Raw genomic sequence first — 25,084 nt, 5'->3', positions numbered from 1 at the left:
GTAATGCGCCACTGTGTGCCAATACTTTTGTCCAGCACTGTAAATTCTTCGAAATCGAGGAGTGCCACGTCTGTCCGGGATACCGTGTAAAAGGCACGAAAAGTCTCTCACCGAACAGTACCATTCCGGGCAGACGACACTGACACAAGCCGCAAACGTCGCAAGCAGCAACGTCGGGACGCCTCAACGAGGCCGGGAGGACGTGGCAACAGCGCTATGACTCAGCTCTCCTCGTTCCAACCGCTTCCCCTTACCCCCTCCCCCCCTATCCCCCGCTTGGCAACCCACTACGCAGCTGACGCCCTTCCCCTCCTGCCAGGGAACTCCGCCGCGGTACGACTCGATTCTATCCTTCCTCGTGTCGTGTCCGAGAGATTCCCCCTCCCCCTCAGCCCCGTTGGCCACGTCTACCCTCCCCTCGTTCCACTCCCCCTAACGGCTTACCGCTCCACGCTTTTTCCCTCTACCCACGACCCCAACTCTCTCGGGGTACCGACAACTCGTTTGTCCCCCTCTCTGGAAGCGTGCGCGGCCCGATTCCCCTACACGGCACGGCGTCATGCTACTAGCGATGGGAACGACACGATTAGGTATCCACGATAATCGAGCATCTCGACGTCAAAGTACTGGGGAGAGCGTTAATACCAGGGAATACATTTTGAAACCAAGCTTACAAGTTTCAAATAAATGAACTTCGATACGAATGTAAAGAGCTTTTTGAAACAGCGGAGTGTCTTACTACGAATTTATACGGATCTCATTGAAAATTACCGACGCAGACTTCACCAACATCATTTCCTACATTGCGATATTAAATACTGTCATTTGCGATCGACATGTGTCGATCAAGACTGATGTCGGTCATTTTTCATGGACCTTATTTATACCCTTATTTAAGTCAGTTATGTACACGATTAATGTATATTAGGGTGTCCCGAAAGTTTCTTTCGCGAGTTGCGCTCAATTATTTCATGTGATCGTGTTTATATAAATAGACAAACTAATTTCATAGATATTCATGTTGTAATGTTCATATGTTCAGTAATGTAATATAAAACATAAAATATCGTGCATGTATTACTTATTAATAAAGCGAAAGAAACTTTTCGGACAACCTAATACAATTAATGTGTACAATTATCAATATTTTTTCGTCATTGGAAATATAACAATAAGTAACGTAGTTAAAACGCAATAAAATTCCTGTGCAACATGGATCTATTTTATGACCTGAATTCCTGTGCCGCAGAGTTAACAACTAGATGATACAAATTCAATTTGATACTATTCGACATGAGATTATGATTCGCAGGCTAATACCGAGGGTATTGATTCGGTATCATTCCCATCGCTACGTGCCACTGCCAAGACGAGCGTGCAAAGTCCCCTTTGGAAGAAAAACACCTACCTCTCTAGCCCCACCACCCTTGCCATTTCTGCTTTTTCTCTCTTTCCTGTCTGTCTTTGTCCTTACTCTCCCCTCTCTAACCTACTCGACCCCCACCCTTCCTTTTTCACCGTCCAACGGCTTCCTCCTCCTTGCTCCTTTTCTTCTGGATCTTCTCTCTTTTGGGGTTCTCTCCTCCTGCCATTTCGCTTCTGTATATCCGCTGTCCCAACGAACAATGCAACGTGATCCAGGTGTAGGAAAAAAAAAAAGGAGGACGGAGAGAAGCCCACGAATAGACGAAACAGAGGGAACGTAGAGAATAGAATCGAATGGATAGCGAACGAGAGAAGATTTCGAACGAAAATTGTGCGTAGTTTGTCGATTCTAATAAAGTGATTTTTGTTTGTTATCCTCGGAAGACCAAACAAATTTTTCCTTTTCTTCGAAAACTAGCAAAAGCAAAGCAAGCATTTTCCTATTTAAATTGTGCAGTTACAACAGAAAGAATTCTTTTCGAATTATTGGGCATAGAAAGCTGCCGGAGATAAGTATTAGGTTGTCCCAAAAGTTTCTTTCGTGAGTTGCATTCAATTATTTTCTGTAGCAGTGTTTATATAAATAGACAATCTAATTTCTTAGACATTTATGCTGTAACAGTAACGAAGCGAAATGAATCGTACACAATTCAGTAATGGAACATAAAACATATAATATTGTGTTCATATTAATTATTAATAAAACGAAAGAAACATTTTGGGACAACCTAATATTAATTTCTATTAGCTAGAATCGCTGTTTGGACTACTGTACGACGTTTGGCGATAACAACAGACTGTTCTAATATAATGACACGTACACTTTCTTATTACTGGGTTGAGTAAAGTAAAATAAAATAATTTAGTACTTTCTACGCGTCTAATTTTGGGAAGGGACGAAAGTAAAATGAGATTTCAATTTGATGGGAGTTTTGCGTAAAGAATAATAAACATTGAAGTAACGATACTTAATGATAAGTTGTAAGGCACTACTTGTAATTTATTATCTTATTTGATACTGTTCTTTGTTGTTTTACGAAATATTAATTTTAAGGAGCTTCAAGCTTCGTATAAAAAGATTACTTCAATGCTTTTCTATGTCTTAGACATAACTTATAATCATATGCACAAAATTATTGTAATAATGGATTCTAGCTATGGAATTGTAAAAAACTGAATTGTTTAACTATCTGGTACTCACGAGACGCTTTCATAAGCTGGCCTCGATCGTGTAAACAAAATGTCTATTTGATATAAAATATATTAACTGCAGAAATTAATTCTGTGTCTTTCTAAGGTAAACCTACCATGTATTTATCAAGAAACACCATAAAGCTTTTCATTCTTTCCTCACCCATTCCAAGAGAGCACGTATAGTTGTAAATCAACTTTCAAAGCAATCTGTGGGATTCATTACATTGTTGACACTTTAATACAACAAATGATGGGTAAATGTTTCTAAAAAAACATAAATAATAAATAAATACTAAACGATTGAATATAAAGGCACAGAATTGATTTCTATACCTAATACGTTCCGTTTCGAGAAAGATATTATCCCAAAATAATGTTCTCAGCAATAAAACGCGCCCGCACTACCATTACTCAATGAACACGTCCGTTTAAGATAAGAAATGGCGCAACTACCAGGTTACAAGGTAAATCAACAACGGGCTTAAAACGTATAACGTGCACATGACTTTGTTCGTGAAATGTGCTTCCACGACGATAATAAATTAAACCTTTCTGCTACGACGCTACGAATGCTTACTTCCGGCATTAATGTAACGAAAACACGGTTGAATAATTGCTCCCGAGCTGTGCGGAGTATGACGCGGCAGCCATTTTCCAATATTAGGTTTGGATGGTTCAACTGGCTATATCAATCGATTAACAAACGAAATATTGAACTTTAGACCGCTGGTTCAGTCACCTACTTCCTCCTCTTCGACTCTTTTTAGAAATGAGATCTTCCACGTATTTCAGTCTTTTTTTCTTATGCGAGATTGAAAAGGCTCGTATCTGTCAAATCCGCTGATCCATTAAGCAGCAGCCATTTTGTAATAGTAGGTTCGGATAGAAAGATTTCATTCGCGCTAGCGTTTCTTAAGCTTTTTCACTCGGGGAATATTCTTTGTGTCATGATATATTTACATTATTACAGAATCATAATTTATAATCATTCTAGCCGGAATAAACTTCGTTAAAACGTTTTCGATCTCAGGTTTCGGGACCTCTTCAGTATAATGTCAAGAAAGGAAAAATATGTATAAAAGAGAATTATACATGAGTACAAAATATGTTTTTGTGAACTTGCATTAAAAAAGATACGCTGTAATAAAACTTCAGAGTGTAGACTAACGATAGACCACGTTGTATACGTAAACAAAACTGTAAGTTTCTAATAATCATATATTTGTGATAATTGATAGTCAAAGGAAAAACAATCTTTATAGTTTGAATAATCAAAAATCTCAAATAAATTTTGATACATTGTATGATGTAGCGTTCCACTTACAAGGAAAGCTTTTTAGGTGTCCGTCTCCGATTGTTTTGATTTTTGGATATGTCCTAAATTACCGAAAAATAAGATATACGTATTTCTTTATATTGGCCCGTTTTCATATTTAGGGGGTGAAACGATCCCGTTTCCCCAAATTATTTTTTACAACATTTAGAGCCAGATTTTATATGCAAATAGAAAACCATGAAAATTTTTCTTAAAAAGATTTCTTCTATTTATGATAGTTTCGGAGATAGTTTTTTGCAGCTGAAACTTTAGAGAGTCGTTTCATCCCCTAAATAAACAAACGGGAGACAATTTACAAAAATACGTATATCTCATTTTTCGGTCCTTTAAAACATATCCAAAATCAAAACAATCGGAGGCGGACACCTAAAAAGCTTTTCTTGTTAGTAAATTCTCTTATCTTATTATTGAAAAGAACTTTCTATAATGATGTTTTTTGATAGAAAAAATAGGAGTCATGTATAATAAGTAGACTGCAGATTTTATGCATTTATGATATAAACCGATGTAACAAATACATGCTAAGCATAACCAAAAGGACTTATGGAAAATGAAATAACAATATTATTATATTAATTGTAGTATTCTACAATTATACAATTATTCTTACAAAATATTCAACATACATTATACGCTTTGAATGCATAAAATCCGCAGTAATAAGTATGTACACACAACAATTACTCTATTCTACAGAAATATCCATCAGTTTTTCTAAATATGGCAATCAACATTAATTTATAGTTTTGCTTAAATATATAACATAAAATTCACAGGCTATCGATAGTCTAATTTTATTCTATTTCAATATAACTAAACGCGGATTCACAAAATAATAATTTGTGGTATTTATATACAGGGTGTTCAAAAAAAAAAAAAAAAAAAACATTCAATATTTATATGGTGTATATGGCACACTGTACTGAGTAAAAAAGCTTTAGTAAACATGGGCCCAATGGTCAACCATTTCTGAGATATAAACATTTTTGTTTGCTAGTATCATGATTCACTTACTACTGGGCTTTCGATATTTATGGAAGATTTTTCATGTGTCCACCGCTCATTTTTGTACACGAAACTGAAAAAATGAAATTGACAAAATTGTCGGCACTCGAATAGGAACATTCAGAACGCAATTTATAAACGCTGACATAAACATCGCATGGGATGGAAGCAAGTAAGTCAATCATGATATTAGCAAACAAAAATGTTTATATTTCAAAAACGGTTGACCTTTGGACCTATGTTTACTAAAGCTTTTTTACTCGGTACAGTGTGCCCTATGCACCATATAAATATTGAATGCTTTTTTTTTTAACACTCTGTATAACTTTGAATTAGATACGAGGATCGAAAATGTTTTGATGAAGCTTGCTCAGACTACAATAATTTGGATTAGAATTATCGAACGAAGCAGAAAGTCGACAATCGCTTTTTCTAATCTTAAATTTCATTAGAGAAGTCACGATACACGAGTGTCACCCGGTACAAACGAACTCTCAGGTTCAAAACCTCGCTGGCAATGTCAGCGACGACGATAGTACGTTCCGTTATTTACGCTTCGTTCCATAGCGAAGGTTATCAACATCGGTTATTACAATGCACACGGTGTGCTATTATTATCGTTCGCAGAATGTCTTCGACGTCGTAGAAAGTTCCTTGGCACACTAAGCACGCGAGGAGTACAGAAAGAGGCGAGAAAACGAACGAACGATATCCTTTCCCATCGCAAACTTTGAAACAAATTTAAAATTTCTTTTTTTTTTCTATATTAACATATTACCGATCGGCAACGATTAGATGTATAAATAAGTTTGATAGTATTTTTTATTTTCATAACATTAGTATTCTATTATTAGGCATAGGAAATTCATTCTGTGCTTTTCTAAGGTAAACTTACCATTTACTTAAAGAGAAAAACTATGCAACTTTTAGTCTTCCTTTAATCATACTTTTCAAGAGAGAGATTTGATGTAAACCAAATGTCAAATCTGTATGTTTTATTACTATGGAGATCGGTACTCTAACATAACAAAATGACTAGTAAATATTTCTATATAAATTAGAGTTATGAACAATTAAAGATAAAGGCAGAGAATTAATTTCTACGCCTAACATTCATCTGCATATAAATTTATTTGATGTTAAATGCAAGTTCGTCAAATATTTACAATAAATCTTTGGAGTTCCCACTGTACCCTCGCGAAAATATCATGTGCAGAGATTTAACACGTTCACTGCCAGACTAATATTCTTGAAAATTTCTACTGCGATTTAATTTTGTTTACAGACTTTCGGAAACTGCGTAATGAAATATTTATTTTGGTATTTAGTTCTGTAACTTCATCGAAATTCAAGTATTTCATTTAAATTTATTTTCTATGACACTTGACTTTCAGAATTAATAGTTTTCGTTTTTCAGCTGAAAAGCACTGTCACCCATATATGGGTGACGTGGCGATCAACGTGTTAACAGGAGGAAATCTCATTAGAAGGCCAAATATGAAGTGTTCCTGGTGATTCTTTTTGGATAGAGACAAATTCTCTTAATTTAAAGAAGGAGCCGTATTTCAAACATTCCTGTGCGAAGCGAATGGAAAGAATCGCCAAATGAACTTTTAAAATTTAAATAACATGAAAACGGAACATAAACTATTCTCTGTAACAAAACATATTCCAAGAAACACTTAATACTTGAACCCTCAATGTGGTTTCCCTCCAAAAAATTGATTAAGCAATCGATTTTTTGCAAGAATCGAATATCTCTCGGTTCGATTGGCGAGAAGGTGGACGGAGAGGACGAGACGCACGAGGATCGATACGAATGCAATCGCATGCAATAATTCACGCGTTATCCGCTCTCCTATTCTAATAGAAGCGCGAGAGAGGGCAGGCCATCGACTACGAGGCCGCGTGGGTTCGAGGTCGAAGCCGTAGAGTCACGTTAGGCGACTGCCGTCTGTGTCGTAGCCGAGGTGCCGTTATTTTAATGCAGATACGCAAGCCCGGACGAGAATGAAAGGTTGAAGGAGACATTTGCGGCGTACAGTGCGCGACAGCGACCCAACCAATTGGCTAACGCGCTGACAACTTCCGTCCCATCCGATTTCGATCTTTGATCTTTGATGTATTGGGCTGTCTGGAAAGTTCATGCCGATTTCTAGTAGGCGGTACAAGTCTGTATATATCAGAATGGATGAAAACAAATAAAATGTGTACATTCCTTAACAGGTGGAAAGGTTGTGGAACAAAATGGTACACATATAATTCAATAAATATACATCAAAATTCAAATATACCTTTGAATTTTTCTTAAAAATAGGCATGAACCTTACGAACAACCCAATAGATATCATATTAGGTTGACCAAAAAGTTCGTTCGAATTTTAACACGCAAATAATAAATAGCTAATTTTCTTACAAGGGAACGTATCCAACTGTCCGTCTCCGATTTTGATGAAACTTGGTGGGTACGTTAAGCAGGTGAAAATAAGGGATACGTATTTTTTTATAGCTGCCCAATCGCAAGTTTAGTGGTTGAAAAAGTAGGAGGCAAATGTATCGTATTATGTATCAATGGATTCGGAAAGCAATTTTCGTTCATTTTTGTCGTTATATAAATTTTTGTATCTCTTAAAGTAATGTAACAAAAAATTTTTTTTGTTATAAACAAATTACATTTGACAAAATCGGTGACCACTTTGTGTTTTACCTCATAAAACTTTTCTCTAAGAAGATTTCTTATATCTATTATAGTTCTCGAGGTAGCATTTTTCTGCTGAAACTTCATGGGATGATTTCAACCCCTAAACTTGCAATTGGGCAGCTATAAAAAAATACGTATCTCTTATTTTCACCTGCTTAACGACCCACCAAGTTTCATCAAAATCGGAGACGGACAGTTGGATATGTTCCCTTGTTAGACAAAGAAATATATTTACTCCGGAATACATTGTTCAATTTGTTTTATGATCCTTTCCTATCGTTTGGGCACGTTCACGATTCCGCGTCTGTAGAACGCGTGAAATTAGGGTGGTAAGAAAAATATACAGTAAGAATGGTATAAGACCAGTGATGGGCAAAATCATAATTGCAAATACGAACACGATTGTAATCGAATGTTTTCGAGTCGTGATTACGAATACGATTACGACCGTATTTTTAAAGGTTTACAGCCATAGAAATTCTTTACCTCAAAACCTTGACTTCAGATTCATGTTCCTCACCCCCAAAAACTTAGAAAACCATGCATTCGTCCAAGTAAAAAATGAAAAATTTTCAATTAATAATTCGTGCCCATAGAGCAGAGCCTAGATAGGGGTAACTTTTCTACAAATTTTTATTTTGACGAAAGTATGGTTTTTTAAGTTTTTTAATGCGAGAAACACGAATCTGATGTCGGTTTTCAGGTAAAAAATTTCTATGGCTGTAAACCTTTAAAAATACGATCGTAATCGTATTCGTAATCGCAAATCGGAAAGATGCGATTACAATCGTATTCGTATTTGCTATTACGATTTTGCCCATCACTGTATATAAGACTGCACACACTCAAATTCGCACAAAATTTGAGATACCATTCCAAAAAGTGTCAGATTTCGCGTGGAATGGTCCAGCTATACTTGGATTTTCGCCGGCAATCGAAAGTTTCAGAAAAGCATGTACCTGGCAATGAGAAAAAGGAGAAAAAAAAAAGGTGAGCGGAGAATTCCTACAGTCGGTCCTGCTCTTTCCAACGCAACAGCTACAAGGAAGAGAAAGACGACGGGAGACAAGGGAACGGTCGAACGTCGCAGAAACGTTCGACACCGAAGGCGTCGAGCAGGTCATAAAGGAGATCGTTAGGCGGAAGGCGAAGGAGAGGAGAGAAAGGAGCGAGAAGAATAAGAAATAACGGTAGTCTGTATTACAACTCCACCGCGCCTATGTTCCTGCTGCGACGTTTGTTGTTCGTGCTTCCCTTGCGTTGTGGAGAAAGCCAAGTCGTGTCGTTGAATCGTGCCCGATGCACGTTAACCACGCGAGAAAAAGAGCCAAACGAGAACAGAGAGAAAGACTGTGTTTATCGCAATTTGGTAGCTAAATGCTTCGAGACCGAGGCGTGCCTTGTTTTCGCGTACGCGACTGGCCATTTTATGCGGAACCATGTGTACAGTATTTCCTTAGTTGTCGCGATTTTTACGTAACAACTTGTTGCAAAGTTATGCCTCTCTACTTCCTGGTACTGTTCGCAACGTGTCGAGTGTATCTCCCTTGCTATCACTATATGAAACCCTGGAGCCAAATCCAAGTGTACGTTACACTTGAAGCGCAAATATGCATACTTTATTTTACTTTAAAATATCGACTAATTGTAAGCAAAAGAAATGACCTAAAAATAAGGTAACTTAAGGGGCTTGGAACATCAAGATATGAAAAAAAAAAAATCACTTGGTTTTATTTTTATATATTTTTATTAAAATATAAGCGATTCTGAACAATTCTACGCAACGCAAATTGAATTTGGAGCACTAGAAATGGTAAAAAAAATTTTTTGAAAGAAGAGAATGGAATTCTTTTTTTTTACAAAATTTCTTTTTTTCTCACAACAAAAATTCGACGACACGGACTTGGTAAAAAGAACGCGATAAAACTATAAAAAATATAAGGAAATACAACTGAGAAAAGCGAAAACAACGACAGTGAAAATTGCGGAAGACCGGAGGCGCGGTTAACCTTGGTCACAGCCATAGGGTATTGTTGTCTAGGGTAAAGAAGACAATAAATTTCCGAAAAAGCAGTGTTTTATACGATTTTGATAAAAAGAAATACGATTAGATAATATTTATATCGATAATCGAGCGAGATCTGAAAACCTATGTTTTTGATACAAAGGTACACTTTTCTCAGAAACGGTTAGACCGATATGAACCAAATTTTTTCCACGTGTTTTCTGATAGTTGGGCCTAATTTACACCGAGGTTTTTTTTTGAAATTCTAAATGGTTAATTTTTAAAAAATATGTAAAGTTGGAAAACAAAATATATAGGTTTGGGCGGCAAAAACTTTTTTTGGAATTAAAATATTGAAAAAATCCTCGATGTAAATTAGGCCGAACTATCAAGAAACACATGTAAAAAATTTGGATCATATCGGACTAACCGTTTCTGAGAAAAGTGTACCTTTGAATCAAAAACATAGGTTTTCAGGAGACACAAAAAACTAAAAATTTCTATTTCCCGTTCGATTATCGATATAAATGTTATCAAATCGTATTTAATTTTATCAAAATCGTTTAAAACACTGCTTTTTCGGAAATTTACTGTCTTCTTTACCCTAGAAAACAATACCCTATGGCTGTGACCAAGGGAACCGCGCCTCCGGTCTTCCGCAATTTTCACTGTCGTTGTTTTCTCTTCGAGAGAGTTGTCAGTTGTATTTCCTTATATTTTTTACAGTTTTATCGCGTTCTTTTTACCAAGTTCGTGTCGTCGAACTTATTTTGTAAAAAAAAAAAAGACAAAAATTTTTTAAAATAAAATTATTTTTTCTTTTTTTTTTTTTTAATTTTTACCACCTCTAGTTTTCCAACTTCAATTTTCTTTGCGTAAAATTGTTCAGAATCGCTTAAATTTTAATACAATAAAATAAAAAAAAAATAGTGATTTTTTTTCATTTTTTGATGTTCCAAGCCCTTTAAGGGTATATCTATTGAAATTTTAAAAAATATTAAACTTTACAAACATTACCAACCTCCTATAGCTCGGGTACCTAGGGATCGCTAAACCCGTACTGTAGCTACGATCAAACATTATGCTAGAGTCCCTGAGGGGAACAGAGATAGATAGAATGCCGCGGTTTCCTTTCTCTTTCTAACGGTGGGACATTTTCACTTAGATACAGATGTCTCCTCTGTTCTTCGTTTCAATAGTTTATCTTAAGTGCATGGGTACAGTTTTCCAGTCTTCCTTTACAATTTTTACAATATGTATCTTAAATATATGTCTATCCTTTTTGGTATCTTATTTTATCTATGTATCTATATGTTAATTTTAACAAACATTATATAAACTGATATAAAAATTATGTATGGTACTATGCGTATACCGTACTATCTTTTGACTATTACAACAGTACTTATATCTACTCGCATACTTGTATTTGTAGTTTTATTATCACATTTTATATATAAATGTCTTTAAGCGTTAGAAAACCTATTCGTTTTAACAACTATAATAGATATAAAAAAAAAAAAAAAAAAAAAAAAAACGAAGAAGAAAAAGAAACTATATAACATCTTATATACTCTCTCCTCTGTTCTATCTATAATATCTGTATGGTCCCGTCACGCAACTATTCCGTTTCTCTATATCCAGTATATCTTTACTTTGCACCGAGGATAATCGTTAATTAAATGCCTAGCAATTCCGTAACAAGAAATCAAAACAATTTGAACGAATCGCACGCGAACGAAGAACGAGACGAAAACGCGTGAGTAATAAAACAGAAAATTGCAAGTCTGTGCATGTGAACTTCGAAGGGATGGGACCGCAGACGCGTGGGAGAACACGAGTGTCGAGAGGAAACCGTATGTGCAAAAATATATTGCGCACACCGCGGCATGAGCCTTTTGAGCTTCGAGAGTTCTTGCTGGCGCTGAAGAAGGGTTCCTTCTCGAGCGTAGACGGGCCAAGAGGTAGAAGGGACGAACAAGAGGGACCGAAAGGAAAGGGGGAGCGAGAAATGACAATGTTCTCTCTTTCTACCTCGGAGACTGGGGGAGAAAGATGCGAAGGAAGAAAAAAGAAAGACTGAGCCGAACGAGAGAGTGGAGCAGAGAGGTACAGCAGTGTGCAAAAGTCTTAGGTCATCGTGCGAAGGTTGCATTACACTTCGATTCATTTTTTAATTACGTAACAAATTATTTAAAAGGTTTAGAGGAGAGCGAAACATTAAAAGTTACGAGTTCACTAGCTGAAAGTCCGGATTTAAAAATTACTGAACATGTCCGGGATTAATTTAACCTAGCTCGAGGAAAAAGAGAGTCAAAAAATGTAAATAAACTGTATGAGGTATTTTGAAAGCAAATGGCAAAACATTCCGGGTGAAATAATTGTAAAATCATATAAAAATTGTTCGAGAAAAGTCGCTACTGTCACGAAAATAAGAGTATTAAATATTAAATTCTCCTTTGAATTTAAACTATTTTTTATCTAATTTCGGAGAGTACACTGTACAATAATGTCGGCAAAATAAAACATATAAGCTAAATCAAAAATTGTACTCTTTCTTTGGTAGTAAAAAAAGCTACAGTCACGAAAGCAAGAGTATTAAATATTAAATTCTCCTTTGGATTTAAACTATTTTTTATCTAATTTCGGAGAGTACACTGTACAATAATGTCGACAAAATAAAACATATAAGCTAAATCGAAAATTGTACTCTTTCTTTGGCGGTAAGAAGGTAAAAGATTCAACGTACCACAAGTGGCCTAAGACTTTTGCACAGTACTGTATGCATGCGTCGGAGGTGGGAGGAACAACGAAAACTCACTGGCGTAACTTCCACGTGGAAAGATTGCAGGTGTGTAGCTGTTTCAAAATACGCGTGAAGAAACTCCCCCTTTTCCCTACGTTCTTTATACATTGTATGAAACATTAACTCTTTGCGCCACAACTATTGTTCGATTTGCACGTTCTACACTCTACCCTCTTTTGTGCGTCAATGGTGCACAGGTTTCGTTGGAGAACAATGATAACCGAAGAGGCAGAGATAGACGAAATTCTTATTTAGATAAAAATTTGAAATTAGGACTAAGAGATGAACAGTCTTTTCTTTTATCCGTTACTGATTAATAAACTAGGTATTTTGTACGTTTACGATGCAGAATGAGAAACATGTGCAAAATATGCAGATTGATATTAGAAAGTATATAAAATTATTTTGGATACGTGTATATTTTTCATATGTTCTGAAGGTTTTCTATGTTGGCATACAGTTAGTGTAATAAGTAGACTGCGGAAGTAGACAAAGGAAGTTCAGCAATTGAAAAATAGAAAGTTTTAGAGAAATAACAAGCGGATACTTTTTAGAGGGTATATAACATTTGGGACATCCAGAGGCTACAGTTGTTGAATTTGTTTAGTTCAACTAGCAATCTTCTTTTTAACTGACTTCGAAAAGGAGGAGGTTACTCAATTCGACATGTATAATTTTTTTTTTGTATGTTTTTAACTCTTGTTCACTGTTGGAACGTATAGTTATTATTAGACTGCGGGTCTTTGTGCATTTATAGGAAATTTGAACGTGCAAGAAACTACAAAATGCAAACAATATGCAAAAAAAAAAAAAGATTGAAAGTAATGTTCATGTCATAATAAAAGATGCAGAATAAAATAAATTCCTATTTAGGTTCAATTTTTGTAGGCACGTTCGCGAAGATTTTATTTTGCATAAAGATCCGCATGTCTAGTAATAAGTAATCGTACATGAACCATTTATTTTAAATTGGTTGCTGAACGAATACTTCTTACACTGACTGTAAGTTATGAACGCATGATATGAACAGTCTGCTGATTTACTAAAAATGAAATTTTGAATTACGGAATATTCTATCTTTTTCTCTCTATTTCATTTTTGTTTCTTTACATTATATCTTGTTTCTCTTTCCATTATCTTGAGGTTGAAAACGTTTGCATTCGTTTGTCAATGAATAAACGTATTGCTTGTCTAAAATTCTTTTATATTTTTAAATATTCCAGATTCTAAAAAAAAAAAAAATTTTTTTTAAATTGGTTTTTGTTTTAACAGAAACCAGAACACCCTGTTAATATAGAAAAAATGTTTGTTCCATTATCCAAAAATTCCCTTATCATTTTTGTCTTCCAATTAATGCGGATACGGGAGGCTCTACTGTACATCGTTCCCGTCGAAGTTTCGAAAAGACGTCGTAGCGAAGATAAAACAGAATCTCTCACTCGACGATAGTATCGTAGCATAATTACAATGAGACTGGCGTAACAGCGAAACGTTTCAAACGCAGAATTTAATTACACAGTCAAGGGAAATTTTTTTCGCAGCGTTACAAGGCGCAAACTTTATTTCGAAACATCACGAAAACTACTCGCTACTCTAAACACACGGGGAAACCGTGGAGAGCGGCAATTAAAACCTAAATGTGTAACAGCTGGAATCACTCCGGCGTACGTAACCAAAGTTAAGGGAGAAATTAGGCTTAGGCTCGAAGAATCCGAAAAGAAGAGTTGCAAGCACAAAACGAAAGATATAAAGAAGAAAAAAGATTTCTTATGGTGCCGAAACTGAATTTTCGGTATTCTCTTTTTTTTCAAACGCGTCTTTCTCGAAACGACTTCTTTTGAATTTGTGCACACTCTAGCTCAACAAGTTTTTAACCAATCATTCTCAAAATTTATAATTAGTCTCTTTATATAATTACACTCTATATGAACCTAAATTTGGAGTAATATCATCGTTTAAAGTATTTCTTATTGCAAAAGAAGTTATGAAAAAATGGCAAGAAATTATGCTGCTTTGTTTACACCTCTAAAATTGCAATTTTTTAAAGGGGAAATTAGGTTCATATAGAAGAAAGATATATCCTTAAGATAATTTTGAAATCCTACTGATTTTAGATGAAAACTCTTGCTTCCAAAATGTACACAAATAGCTACGTCTGATATCTTCCATATTTTCTAAGGAAATATTTCAAAAAAAAATTACAATATATATTTGAATATATGTATAAAATGTTCTCAAAGTTTCGATAAATTATATACATTCCTTTCGTGCTAAAAAAAATTCATACGGATCACTAAAAGAAATGTAGTCCTAAACCTATTTCCCCCTTTAAGTCTCGACACCTGTATGGGACCGGCCAACAACAACGTGGAACGTGATTTCAAGTCATTCAGCCAACCGGATTGGAATTCACCGCCAACCGCGTGACGTCAATACGGATGTCTCTTTCGTTTTGAATATTCGCGTCCGCGAACCAAGATGTTTTACCAAGCGACTTTACCAGACCGTTTCGAAAGCCAGTGTTGCTTTAAGCAAATTTCATTCAAGGGAAATTGTATATACAGCCAGTCGCGAAAGTCTGCATACACTCCATAAATTTACAATATTACAGAAAATACGACATTCAATTATTCTACAGGTGTTGAATCGTGTTTGTTAAAGTTGGAAATATTTTTATACGTATAAACTCTACCTTCTTTAGACTGAACGATATTTATTATAAATAAAAAAGAAAATAATTCTTGTAGGAATCCTACTTTTATTTTGGTGACGTGCATCACTACTTAAGAAAAAATTACTTGCGGACAGACTGCGGATTTTAATGCGTTTATAGGAAATTCGAATCTGCAAGAAACTACAAAATGCAATACAGTATGCAATAATATAAAAAAATTGGAAAGTAGAATTTATATTATAATACTTGCAGAGTAAAATAAATTCTTATTTCTGTTCAATTCCTGGAAGCTACGTTTGCAAGCATTATAGTTTGCATAAAGATTCACAGTCTACTCTAATAAGTAATTGAATATAAAGCTATCTAATTAATTCCTACGTTCAATAATTAATTTCAACTCTAAACTCGATTAAACACGTAGAATATTACACGCGTACGGAGCGAGGGAATGCTTTCGTGGGTGCTGTAGACGTTAGGAAAAAAGATTTACGATTTACTTTTTGGATAGTTGACGAGAGGATGTTATTGCCATTGGCTGAGTGTGCATCGTGTGCAGCAGCAGCAGCCCCTCTCGGCGCTGTTCACACCGAGACAGCGCCTTTTTCTAGGGCTCCCTTCTCCGTCCTTCCGACGATTTCACCACACTCATCCAGCTATAGGTTCTCCGAGAGCACGAGTGCTCCCTAGCAGGTGCACAATGGGGGAAGGGTAGGTGAAACTTTCCAAAACCAGACCGACTCGGTTTTCATGGGTTCGCGGAGTAGCGCGAAAAATCCGTGGCAAGTAACGATACAGAGGAAGAAAAAACTAAAGCGCAGTTGAGAATTCCCGCTATTAATAATTAAATAGGAATTTATGAAACTGCTAATTGAAAATGTACTTCGTTCAGTTTGTTCGGGAATAGATTTACGCGTAGTAAATTTTTATTGTTGGCGACACTCGAGTAGGAAGTTTGGTTTTACGAAAAGAAATAACAGGAATCGTAATTTTGTAATTAATTATACTTCAAACTGTAGATTTAAATGAAAATATTATTGTCATAACGTTGTTGACGTTTTGACTGTTAGTTTTGGATTGGTCTCAATGTAGACGTTAACAGAGACAGTATTTTAAATTGAGAATTAAAGTTTGGTTTTGCGACAAGAAGTAATAAGGATATACTTAAAAATATTATTAACATAACGTTGTTGACGTTTTGATCGTTAGTTTTGGATTGGTCTCAATGTAGACGTTAACAAACACAGGTTTTTAAATTTAAAATATGAAAAACTGGACTTAGTGGAACTGCACTTACATACAATACAATACACACAACACATTTCATGTACTTCATCAATTTTCAAGCTGGTGTAAATACTTTAAATTTTGTATAGTACAATAAATATTTATAATATAAATACACATTTTCTTTAATATAAAGGAATATAATGTAATATCCTTTTATATTAACGAAAATGTAAGTGTAACTACATAGAAGAGGTCTACAATTTTGTTGGATATAAAATCGTTACCGTCTACATTAGACTGAATACTTTCTTGTAACGAAAGTCCTTGAAGAAATAAAGAGAGAGAAGAAGTATGTGTAAACGTCATGTCCTAGAAAATACTTTTAAGGAATGCGTGGGTGGAGAAGTTCTAGTCGCTCGAGGTGTGATATGTTTCGTTCTATGATTTAAACAAATTTATAAATTCGTACTAGAATATTTACATTTCATTAACGAACCCCCGCGCCACAAAATTATTGAATTTATAGTACGAATGTAAGTTATTGTTAGAATTATTTCCACGTAGCTTTGTAAAAATATTAGAATATACGATCACAGACGAATTTAACGAGTAGTCGCAGCCCCAATAAATGTTTTCATTACGTTAATATTACTACATTTTTATATACATTTCAACTATAAATTGAACTCACAATTTTTATATCGATTATTATAATTTCTACCTCTATTTATAACGGCCTTTTTTTTAAACGGATTTTTTTTTAATTTATATAAAATTGTGCCGAAGGAGATTGACACGTTAGATTTAAAATATTTCTATTTTTAACGAATCCTCATAGAATCCTCATAGTTAACCAACACGAGTATATTTTATTTTTGGTCAATTTATAACGTTTTTTTTAAAACGGATCTTCTTTTTAATTTATATAAAATTGTGCCGAAGGAGATTGACACGTTAGATCTAAAATATTTCTATTTTTAACGAATCCTCATAGGTTAACCAACACGAGTATATTTTATTTTTATCAGCCGTATTTTCTGTCAAAATGTTTATTTCGTTTCGGTCTAGCCAGAATTCTCCAGGCTCGTTAAGTAAGCGCGTACAAACACAATGACAAGGGACAAGCCCACGCAGCCGGTTTCCTTTGATCGAGGTCGACGAACCACGAACGTGCCGGGCCCACGTTGAACTTTCACGTCAACGGAGTCGAATTCCGCGAATTAAAAATTGCTACCACGGTTGCACTTCGTAAATTCATCGTGTGCAACGAAATTCAATTAGAGCGATGGGAAGTAGGGTTTCGCTTTCTATTCAAGAAATCGCTTGTTCCCCGTAAGATATTTATCAATCTGTCTAAACAGCTACGAAATTCCTGCTACCACGAATTTTATAATTCGCAATTCATTGCGTGAATTTCTTGTTTATGTATAAGGTGTTCACGAAAATACTAGCCAGTATTTTCCTCGTAAATAATAAGTATTAGAAAAAAGATGCTAGAAAACAAAGTTTAGATTAAATCTACTGATTCGATTTGAATTTCGAACACCAATTTAAGCATTTATATTATAATAAATGACCATGTATTATAGGTCGTTAAATTTGCCTAAACTATTACATTATGGATAAAAATATATATGGTTCCGTATAAAAAATTGAATGTCACCATTGTTTCTTCAAAAATATCGCCACTATAATTTTATAGCATATTGATATATGCCATTATGTTAGACGTAGAAAACTAGAAAACTTTTTCCTTCATCGTTTATTTTTCTAATACTTAGTATCTACGAGCAAAACTCTGGCTAGTATCTTTGTGAACACCCTGTATATACTCATGATTAGACTGCAGGTATTTATGCATTTATGACACGTGTAAATATACAAAACTATAGAAGGACACGAACAATTGCATAAATATACATATATATAAGTGATAGAAAATAAAAAACACGTTTCGAACATAAATATACATACAAATATGAATTTACATAAATATCCGCAGTCTAGTTATGAATTAATGAATGTCAAAATTAGACCGTAAGTAACCGAATAAAAATAAACTCAGGATGGTTTATTTGCACTAAATTTCGACGCAATTAAATTTATAAAATTACATTATACATTTGTCGAGCAAGTAAATTCGAAGTATTTATTTATTAACATCGATGGCTCATACGTAGAAGACGCTATATCAATTTTATGATGAGTTGATAAACCATTCCTGAGTTACAGTGACACAAAAGAAAACCGTGGCAAAATATTTTTTTATTGAAAGCAATTCCGTTTCTTCCTTCTATGCTAACATCGAGCATTACGTTAAATACCTGTGGTAAGAAATCTCTTTGGAAATTAACAGTAGACTCGTCTAGGTTTGATTTTCGTCGCTTACCTGAAACAAAACAGAAACATCGAGTTAGTGACAAAGAACAATAATTTAACTTACGAAAGAAATAACTTAGAAAATATAAAACTAGAACGACTTTTAATTTGAATGAATCAAAAGTGAATAAATATGTATCGATTAATTTTTTAGTATTTACATTAATTTCTATGAAAACTTCCGTCATTTTTATCATTTTCGTCAAATTGACTTTTTCAACGAAATTGTGTTACTGGTGATAAATTACGAAATTATTCGATCAAACGAATACTTTTGAACCTTATTATCAATATAAAGGGAATATCAATTAATATTAATTTTCCAGCATAGTAAAATAATAAACAAAACTTTTGGAAATGTTCCAATGCAAACTTGAAGCATTCTTCTTACGATATGCTTAATTGCAATAAAAGCGTTTCGAAATAAATATTTCTTGCATATTCTACATGCTGGTAGAACAAATTATTATTCGTACAAAGGTGGACAATTAGTGAAATTATTTTGGTACAATATATAAAAAATACCATTTGCATTGTGAAAATCAGAATGTTTTAAATTATTAATGTAAATTATATCCGTCTTTGTACGCGGTAAATATTTGAATTGTATCACGAGCCAAAACTTTTTACTATATATTTTAATACTGTTTATAATTTTTACTAAAACAGACGAGAAATGTAAATGAGAAGATAAATTAGTTGCTTCACATGGAGTTTCCATACATTAAGAATAAATTACTAGTTATTATTACACTTGCTTTCAGACATATTAATCTTATTATAAGCAAAATGTTCAACAATGTTTATCATCCAATTATTATTTTTAACTGAAGCAGGATGAAAAGCAACGATTATCGTGTAAACGTAGTGTAATGTTAATAAAACTGTGCAAATAAATTATACAATGATTCTCAGAAATTAAGTCAAGGGTGTTTCTTTGTTCATGATTTGACTACTAACGAAAAATTTGTCATTGGGTGTTTGTAATTAGAATTTAATATTACAGGAAGCAATTTTGTTTCGCTACATAAGTCAATGAATAATCCGAATGATTCTTACGGCGTTGAATGTTATCGATCCGTCTTAATAAAACTTTATTAGATAGGCATTCTATCAGCAATTAAATTTACACCGTGGCCAACAGTATAACCAGTATTATCAACTGCACGTAGACTCGATCCTTAAATTGATTTATCGCGATCTTCATTGCGGTGCAGTGATTTCATTGTTGGGTGTAATGATTCATTGTTGCGTACAAAGAGCTTATATTTTACATAGCTAACTTGCTTAACCAATCGATCGTCCTCAGGATCAAAGAATGATTCTAGATTCTACGTGACAATTTTAAGGTCAAGGTGGATTCGTTATACTAACAGAAAATCGTAGAATTTCCTCGTCTAATCGTTTCATGGGTTTAGGTTTAACGTAGCAAGCTATGGAGAGCAAACACCCTAGGAGGCCAAGCATAAAATGTTTCTCGGTATATTTGTTTTTACAAAGAAGAATCTGTGTAAAGCTTTTTTAACTTTGAGAATATTTTTGATATAAAATGTTTCGAAAGAAACGCGTATCTCAAAGATTACAGTGTGAAATGCATTGAAAAAATGGACAAATTTACTTTAGAACATACGTAAAGTATTCTCAAACTTAAAAGAAAATTAAGTAAATTTTTCTCTGTAAAAAAGTAATAATGAAAAACAGCTAATATTTGACTTCCTAATATAGTTTCCCTCTTTAATGCGGATCGCTCAATTGAAAATATCGATAGAAAGATTTACAAATGTAAAATAATATGCATCAGCGTTTATTAGTCTCAAAAGAAACGTTATTTATTATGAATGTTATAAGTAGACTGCGGATCTTTATGCATTTATAGGAAATTTAAATGTACAACAACCTACAAAATGCAAACAATATGTAAGAATATAAAAAAGATTGAAAGTAAAGTTCATGTTACAATATTTGCAGAATAAAATAAATTTCTATTTAAGTTCAATTTTTGTAAACACGTTCGCGAAGATTTTATTTTGCATAAAGATCCGCAGTGTAGTTATAAGTAATGTTAACTGAACTATGATACATGTACACTATGTACACTTGAACAATTTTTGAACCTACAATTATTAAAATTAAAAATAGAATTGTGATGTTACCCGAGCAATATTAAAGTTAAAAAATAACATTAAAATGTTACTCGAACAAAATTAAAATTTAACCGAAACTGCCATACTTTGATATATTAAAACGCAATCTATCGGTGGATTGTTCATTGTAACGACGGATAAAGGGGCCTGCAGTAATTTTAGTGTTAACCTACTTTCCGAAGATACTGACAAACCGGATCACTGAAAACGTTGAAGATAAATATATTCACTTCACTCGAAATGGCTATTGATTTTTTGTTCGCAATTGTCTCTTTAACCTTTCCCCCTAATCGTTCCAATTTCTAAATTAAATTATTTGACTTTTCTATCTATGCAGACATCCATTCGTCTCCTAAATTTGTAATTTATGAAAATCACGTTTATCGAAGGACCAGTAAATTTAATTGTTAAATAATTATAACATATAGGATGTAATTTAAATAAAATTCAATTGCGTCTAATACTATAAATTTTAACGAAACGTAATAATAAATTCGTATACTGTACATAAATAATATACAAATAATAAGCAAAATTGTATACTGTATACAAATTTACTAAATACGTTGATAATGAAATCTACCGAATTGTGTTTTACTTGAATATGCACATAATATGCTCAAAAACGAACAATCGCACAAAGAAAAAATTTGATTCTACATTATCAATGAACATTCTCAAGAGGAATCACCGCCTATCTCAAATTTGATAACGTATTTCGGAACAGCCTGCACAATTGAAGTGGAAGGCTAAAACCGGGGAGTTACACGCAAATCTTGTCCTAAAAGTCAAATCAATACTTTCCTTTACTTCACTTACTTTAGTTTATTACAATATTTCACTTTGTAAAAGAGACGTATTAACGGACACTAATCACGTCCAGTATCGTTTGACTGAATATAATTTCGACTAATATATAATTTTGATTGAAGATTCTTGATACGTCAGATTACACAAGTTTACAGCCAAAATGTACATTCAATGCCACAATTTTTTTCTTGTGTATTTTGGCCTACTAAACTCGAAAATCGCAAGAAAAAATTGTCCTATGGATAGGTTTCTTTTATATGAATTTTTGAGTTTTTTTTCGATTTCTTTCTGACATACCTTCACATTTTAGGCCATATCTCGAGTTAGAAACGTCCGATTGAGTCGCGCAGGACGCCATTTTAAAGGTAATCGAATGTCCAACAATTGATTTTCTCATTATTTTCCAATCGGTTCATTAGTTACGAGCCAATATATATGACAAACTTTGATTTTTTCCGCTAAAATAGAACACGAATATTTCTTCCATCGCCATGGAAAAATAGAAATTGTCAAATTATGTTCAGTTTCTTATTGTCTACGTATAGATCGCACTTTTACGAAGAAAACAAACTTCTGTTGAAGAAAATCTATGGATAAATACCGGAATTAGGAACAATTGAGTAAAGGTACAAAAATCCCAATTTTACTCTGTTTTTGTATTTTTTCCCCTATTTATATAGGAAACATTTATTTAATTAATTTCGTTTAGAAATAATTTCGACCTTCACTTTGTCTTCTGTTATTTGTTGGATTCGTTCCTCTGATGAGGAAAACCAAATGTAGTCTCCCAACATTCTTTCATCCCAATATCCTTGATAACGCCGCTCAATTTCGGGCTACTGGCTGGGCAGAGTATGAATTATAAGGAAGTTGTTGAAGATTTCCTAATAAATTATGCAAAAATGGGTATGAAATATATACTGTTATTCCATTACATTGGACAAAATGGAAAAATTTGTACATTTAATTTCAATTTTAATTTCAACAGGCGTCAATATGTCGCTCAAAATTCATTTTGTATATTCTCACTTGGATTTTTTCCCGGAGAATTTTGGCGATGTAAGTGACGAACACGGGGAAAGGTTTCACCAAGATATCAAAACTATTGAGCAGCGCTATCAAGGATATTCGGATGAAAGAATGTTGGGAGACTACATTTGGTTTTCCTCATCAGAGAAACGAATCCAACAAATAACAGAAGACAAAGTAAAGGTCGAAATTATTTCTAAACGAAATTAATTAAATAAATGTTTCCTATATAAATAGGGAAAAAATACAAAAACAGAGTAAAATTGGGATTTTTGTACCTTTACTCAATTGTTCCTAATTCCGGTATTTATCCATAGATTTTCTTCAACAAAAGTTTGTTTTCTTCGTAAAAGTGCGATCTATACGTAGACAATAAGAAACTGGACATAATTTGACAATTTCTATTTTTCCGTGGCGATGAAAGAAATATTCGTGTTCTATTTTAGCGGAAAAAATCAAAGTTTGTCATATATATTGGCTCGTAACTAATGAACCGATTGGAAAATAATGAGAAAATCAATCGTTGGAAATTCGATTACCTTTAAAACGGCGTCCTGCGCGACTCAATCGGACGTTTCTAACTCGAGATATGGTCTAAAATGTGAAGGTATGTCGGAAAGAAATCGAAACAAAATTCAAAAATTCATATAAAAAAAACCTATCCACAAAAAAATTTTTTTTTGCGATTTTCGAGTTTAGTAGGCCAAAATGCACAAGAACAAAATTGTGGCATTGAATGTACAATATTTTTTTTTATTTTGTAAACTAGTGTTATTTAACCACGCTCAATTTTCCTTCGTATATGGAAGTTCCATTAATCGCTATCCGTTAATACTCACCCTTATATTAGTTTCAATTTCACATAAAACAGACCTGTCCACGAGCCGGCACATGTACCCGATACAGCTTCCCCCACTCTGGTCCCGTTAGGATGCGCGTACCACGACGGCGCAAATTACGCGATCTGCTCTACTCTCTGCTCCACTTTACACTGACGCCTCTCTCTGTTTCCGCAACTGACCAAGAAACGGGGGAAAAGCTGCGTGGTGGGGGAAACGATCGAGGGATGGGCTCCACCCGTGAACAGGCCTGACATCAACGACGAGCTCGTGTACATTACTAACAAGGGAAATTTAACAATTGATACACACGTCGAAAAATTGACATTTTTGCAGAAATAAGATTCATGGGAACCTAATCGCTACACTGCGGATTTTTATGGCATTTATAGGACAACTGAATGTGCGAGAAACTACAAAATGCAATTATAATATTTACAGAGTAAAACAAATCCCTATTTAGGTTCAATTTTTGGAGGTAAGTTTTCAAAGATTTTTGCATAAAGATCCACAGTCTACTAATCACTAATCTACTAATCACAGTATCGAATGCAGGAAAAGGGTGTTTTCATTTCAGTAAAACCATTTGCCATTTTGGTAAAAATCGAAATTTCGAAAAATCCTTCGTTCATTCAGCAGTCTTCCAAGTGTACAATAAGCCCTAAAAATTTGAAGTCTATCGGTGAAATAGTTTTTGAGATATCGTGTACACAGAAAGAAAAACGCTCACAAAAATTTGCTGTATCTTCGTCATTTTTAAATATACTTTGACAAAAGGTGTGTATATCGAGTTCAATGCTGATACTGTAAAATTACGCTTTGTTTTTTTATTACAGAACACATCATCACCTCCTGCGTCAAGTACCAACGAGAAAGAAGAAAATTCAAAATCCATGAAAAAATCGAAAACGCCACCGATACAACTGAAAATTGTAATAACTTAATCATGATTCTTAAACAAACAAAACTATTCACCCAAATTTCGACGTACCAAAAATTCATGTAGTTGCTAATAACCCTACGAGGTGGATGTAACTATAAAAACAAAAAACAAAAAAAAAATGTTGAAATCGGTCAATAGCGGTTGTAATTCTCACTTGGCTCAAAATTGGCTCGCGATTGCCGACAGCAGCGCCAACCGATTTCTATTATCTACGACGCACGTGTTTCTTTTGTCTTATGATAACAACAAAGTTTTCTTTACAGTTCTTATCTTTATGTATTAATAATATGTTATTCGTATATACGTATTTTAATTTGTGTTCAATAATAAAATGATAAGTGCACTTAGACATCCAAATCGCTTTATTGAAATCCCAACAAAAAAAATTATGTGTTTAAATTGTGAAACAAATTTCTTGAATTGTGCCTATAACAACTGCGTATACCACCTTAAGAATTAAATGCTTCTGTTTCTCGATGAAAATTCCTAGCACCCATACGACACGGCATGTTGAATGACGTGGCACTCAACATTTTAAATAGAATAATTAAAACCATCCTTGTTAAG

The 25,084-nt window shown here is 34.1% G+C and overlaps 1 protein-coding gene and 1 long non-coding RNA gene across 6 annotated transcripts in view; one reads left to right on the top strand and one right to left on the bottom strand.

Annotated features, from left to right (window-relative positions):
- LOC128891727 (uncharacterized) overlaps positions 1–25,084 on the top strand; it is a 190,111-nt gene that overhangs the window by 64,811 nt on the left and 100,216 nt on the right. The window lies entirely within an intron of this gene.
- The window catches only part of LOC128891673 (protein split ends), a 139,850-nt gene that overhangs the window by 53,708 nt on the left and 61,058 nt on the right, over positions 1–25,084 (bottom strand). The window contains exon 1 of one of the 5 annotated variants that reach the window (XM_054151347.1): positions 23,609–23,875. The exons of the other annotated variants lie outside the window; for them this stretch is intronic. Coding sequence (XP_054007322.1) covers positions 23,609–23,628 — 20 coding nt within the window. The 5' untranslated portion in view covers positions 23,629–23,875. Of the gene's footprint in view, positions 1–23,608; positions 23,876–25,084 lie in introns of those variants that run through there. 5 annotated transcript variants of the gene reach the window in all.

The sequence above is a fragment of the Hylaeus anthracinus genome, unplaced genomic scaffold (assembly GCF_026225885.1).
Source record: "Hylaeus anthracinus isolate JK02 unplaced genomic scaffold, UHH_iyHylAnth1.0_haploid 12002, whole genome shotgun sequence".
NCBI lineage: Eukaryota > Metazoa > Arthropoda > Insecta > Hymenoptera > Colletidae > Hylaeus > Hylaeus anthracinus.
Note: the sequence above shows the minus strand (reverse complement) of the source record. Positions and strands in the feature narration are given on the sequence as shown.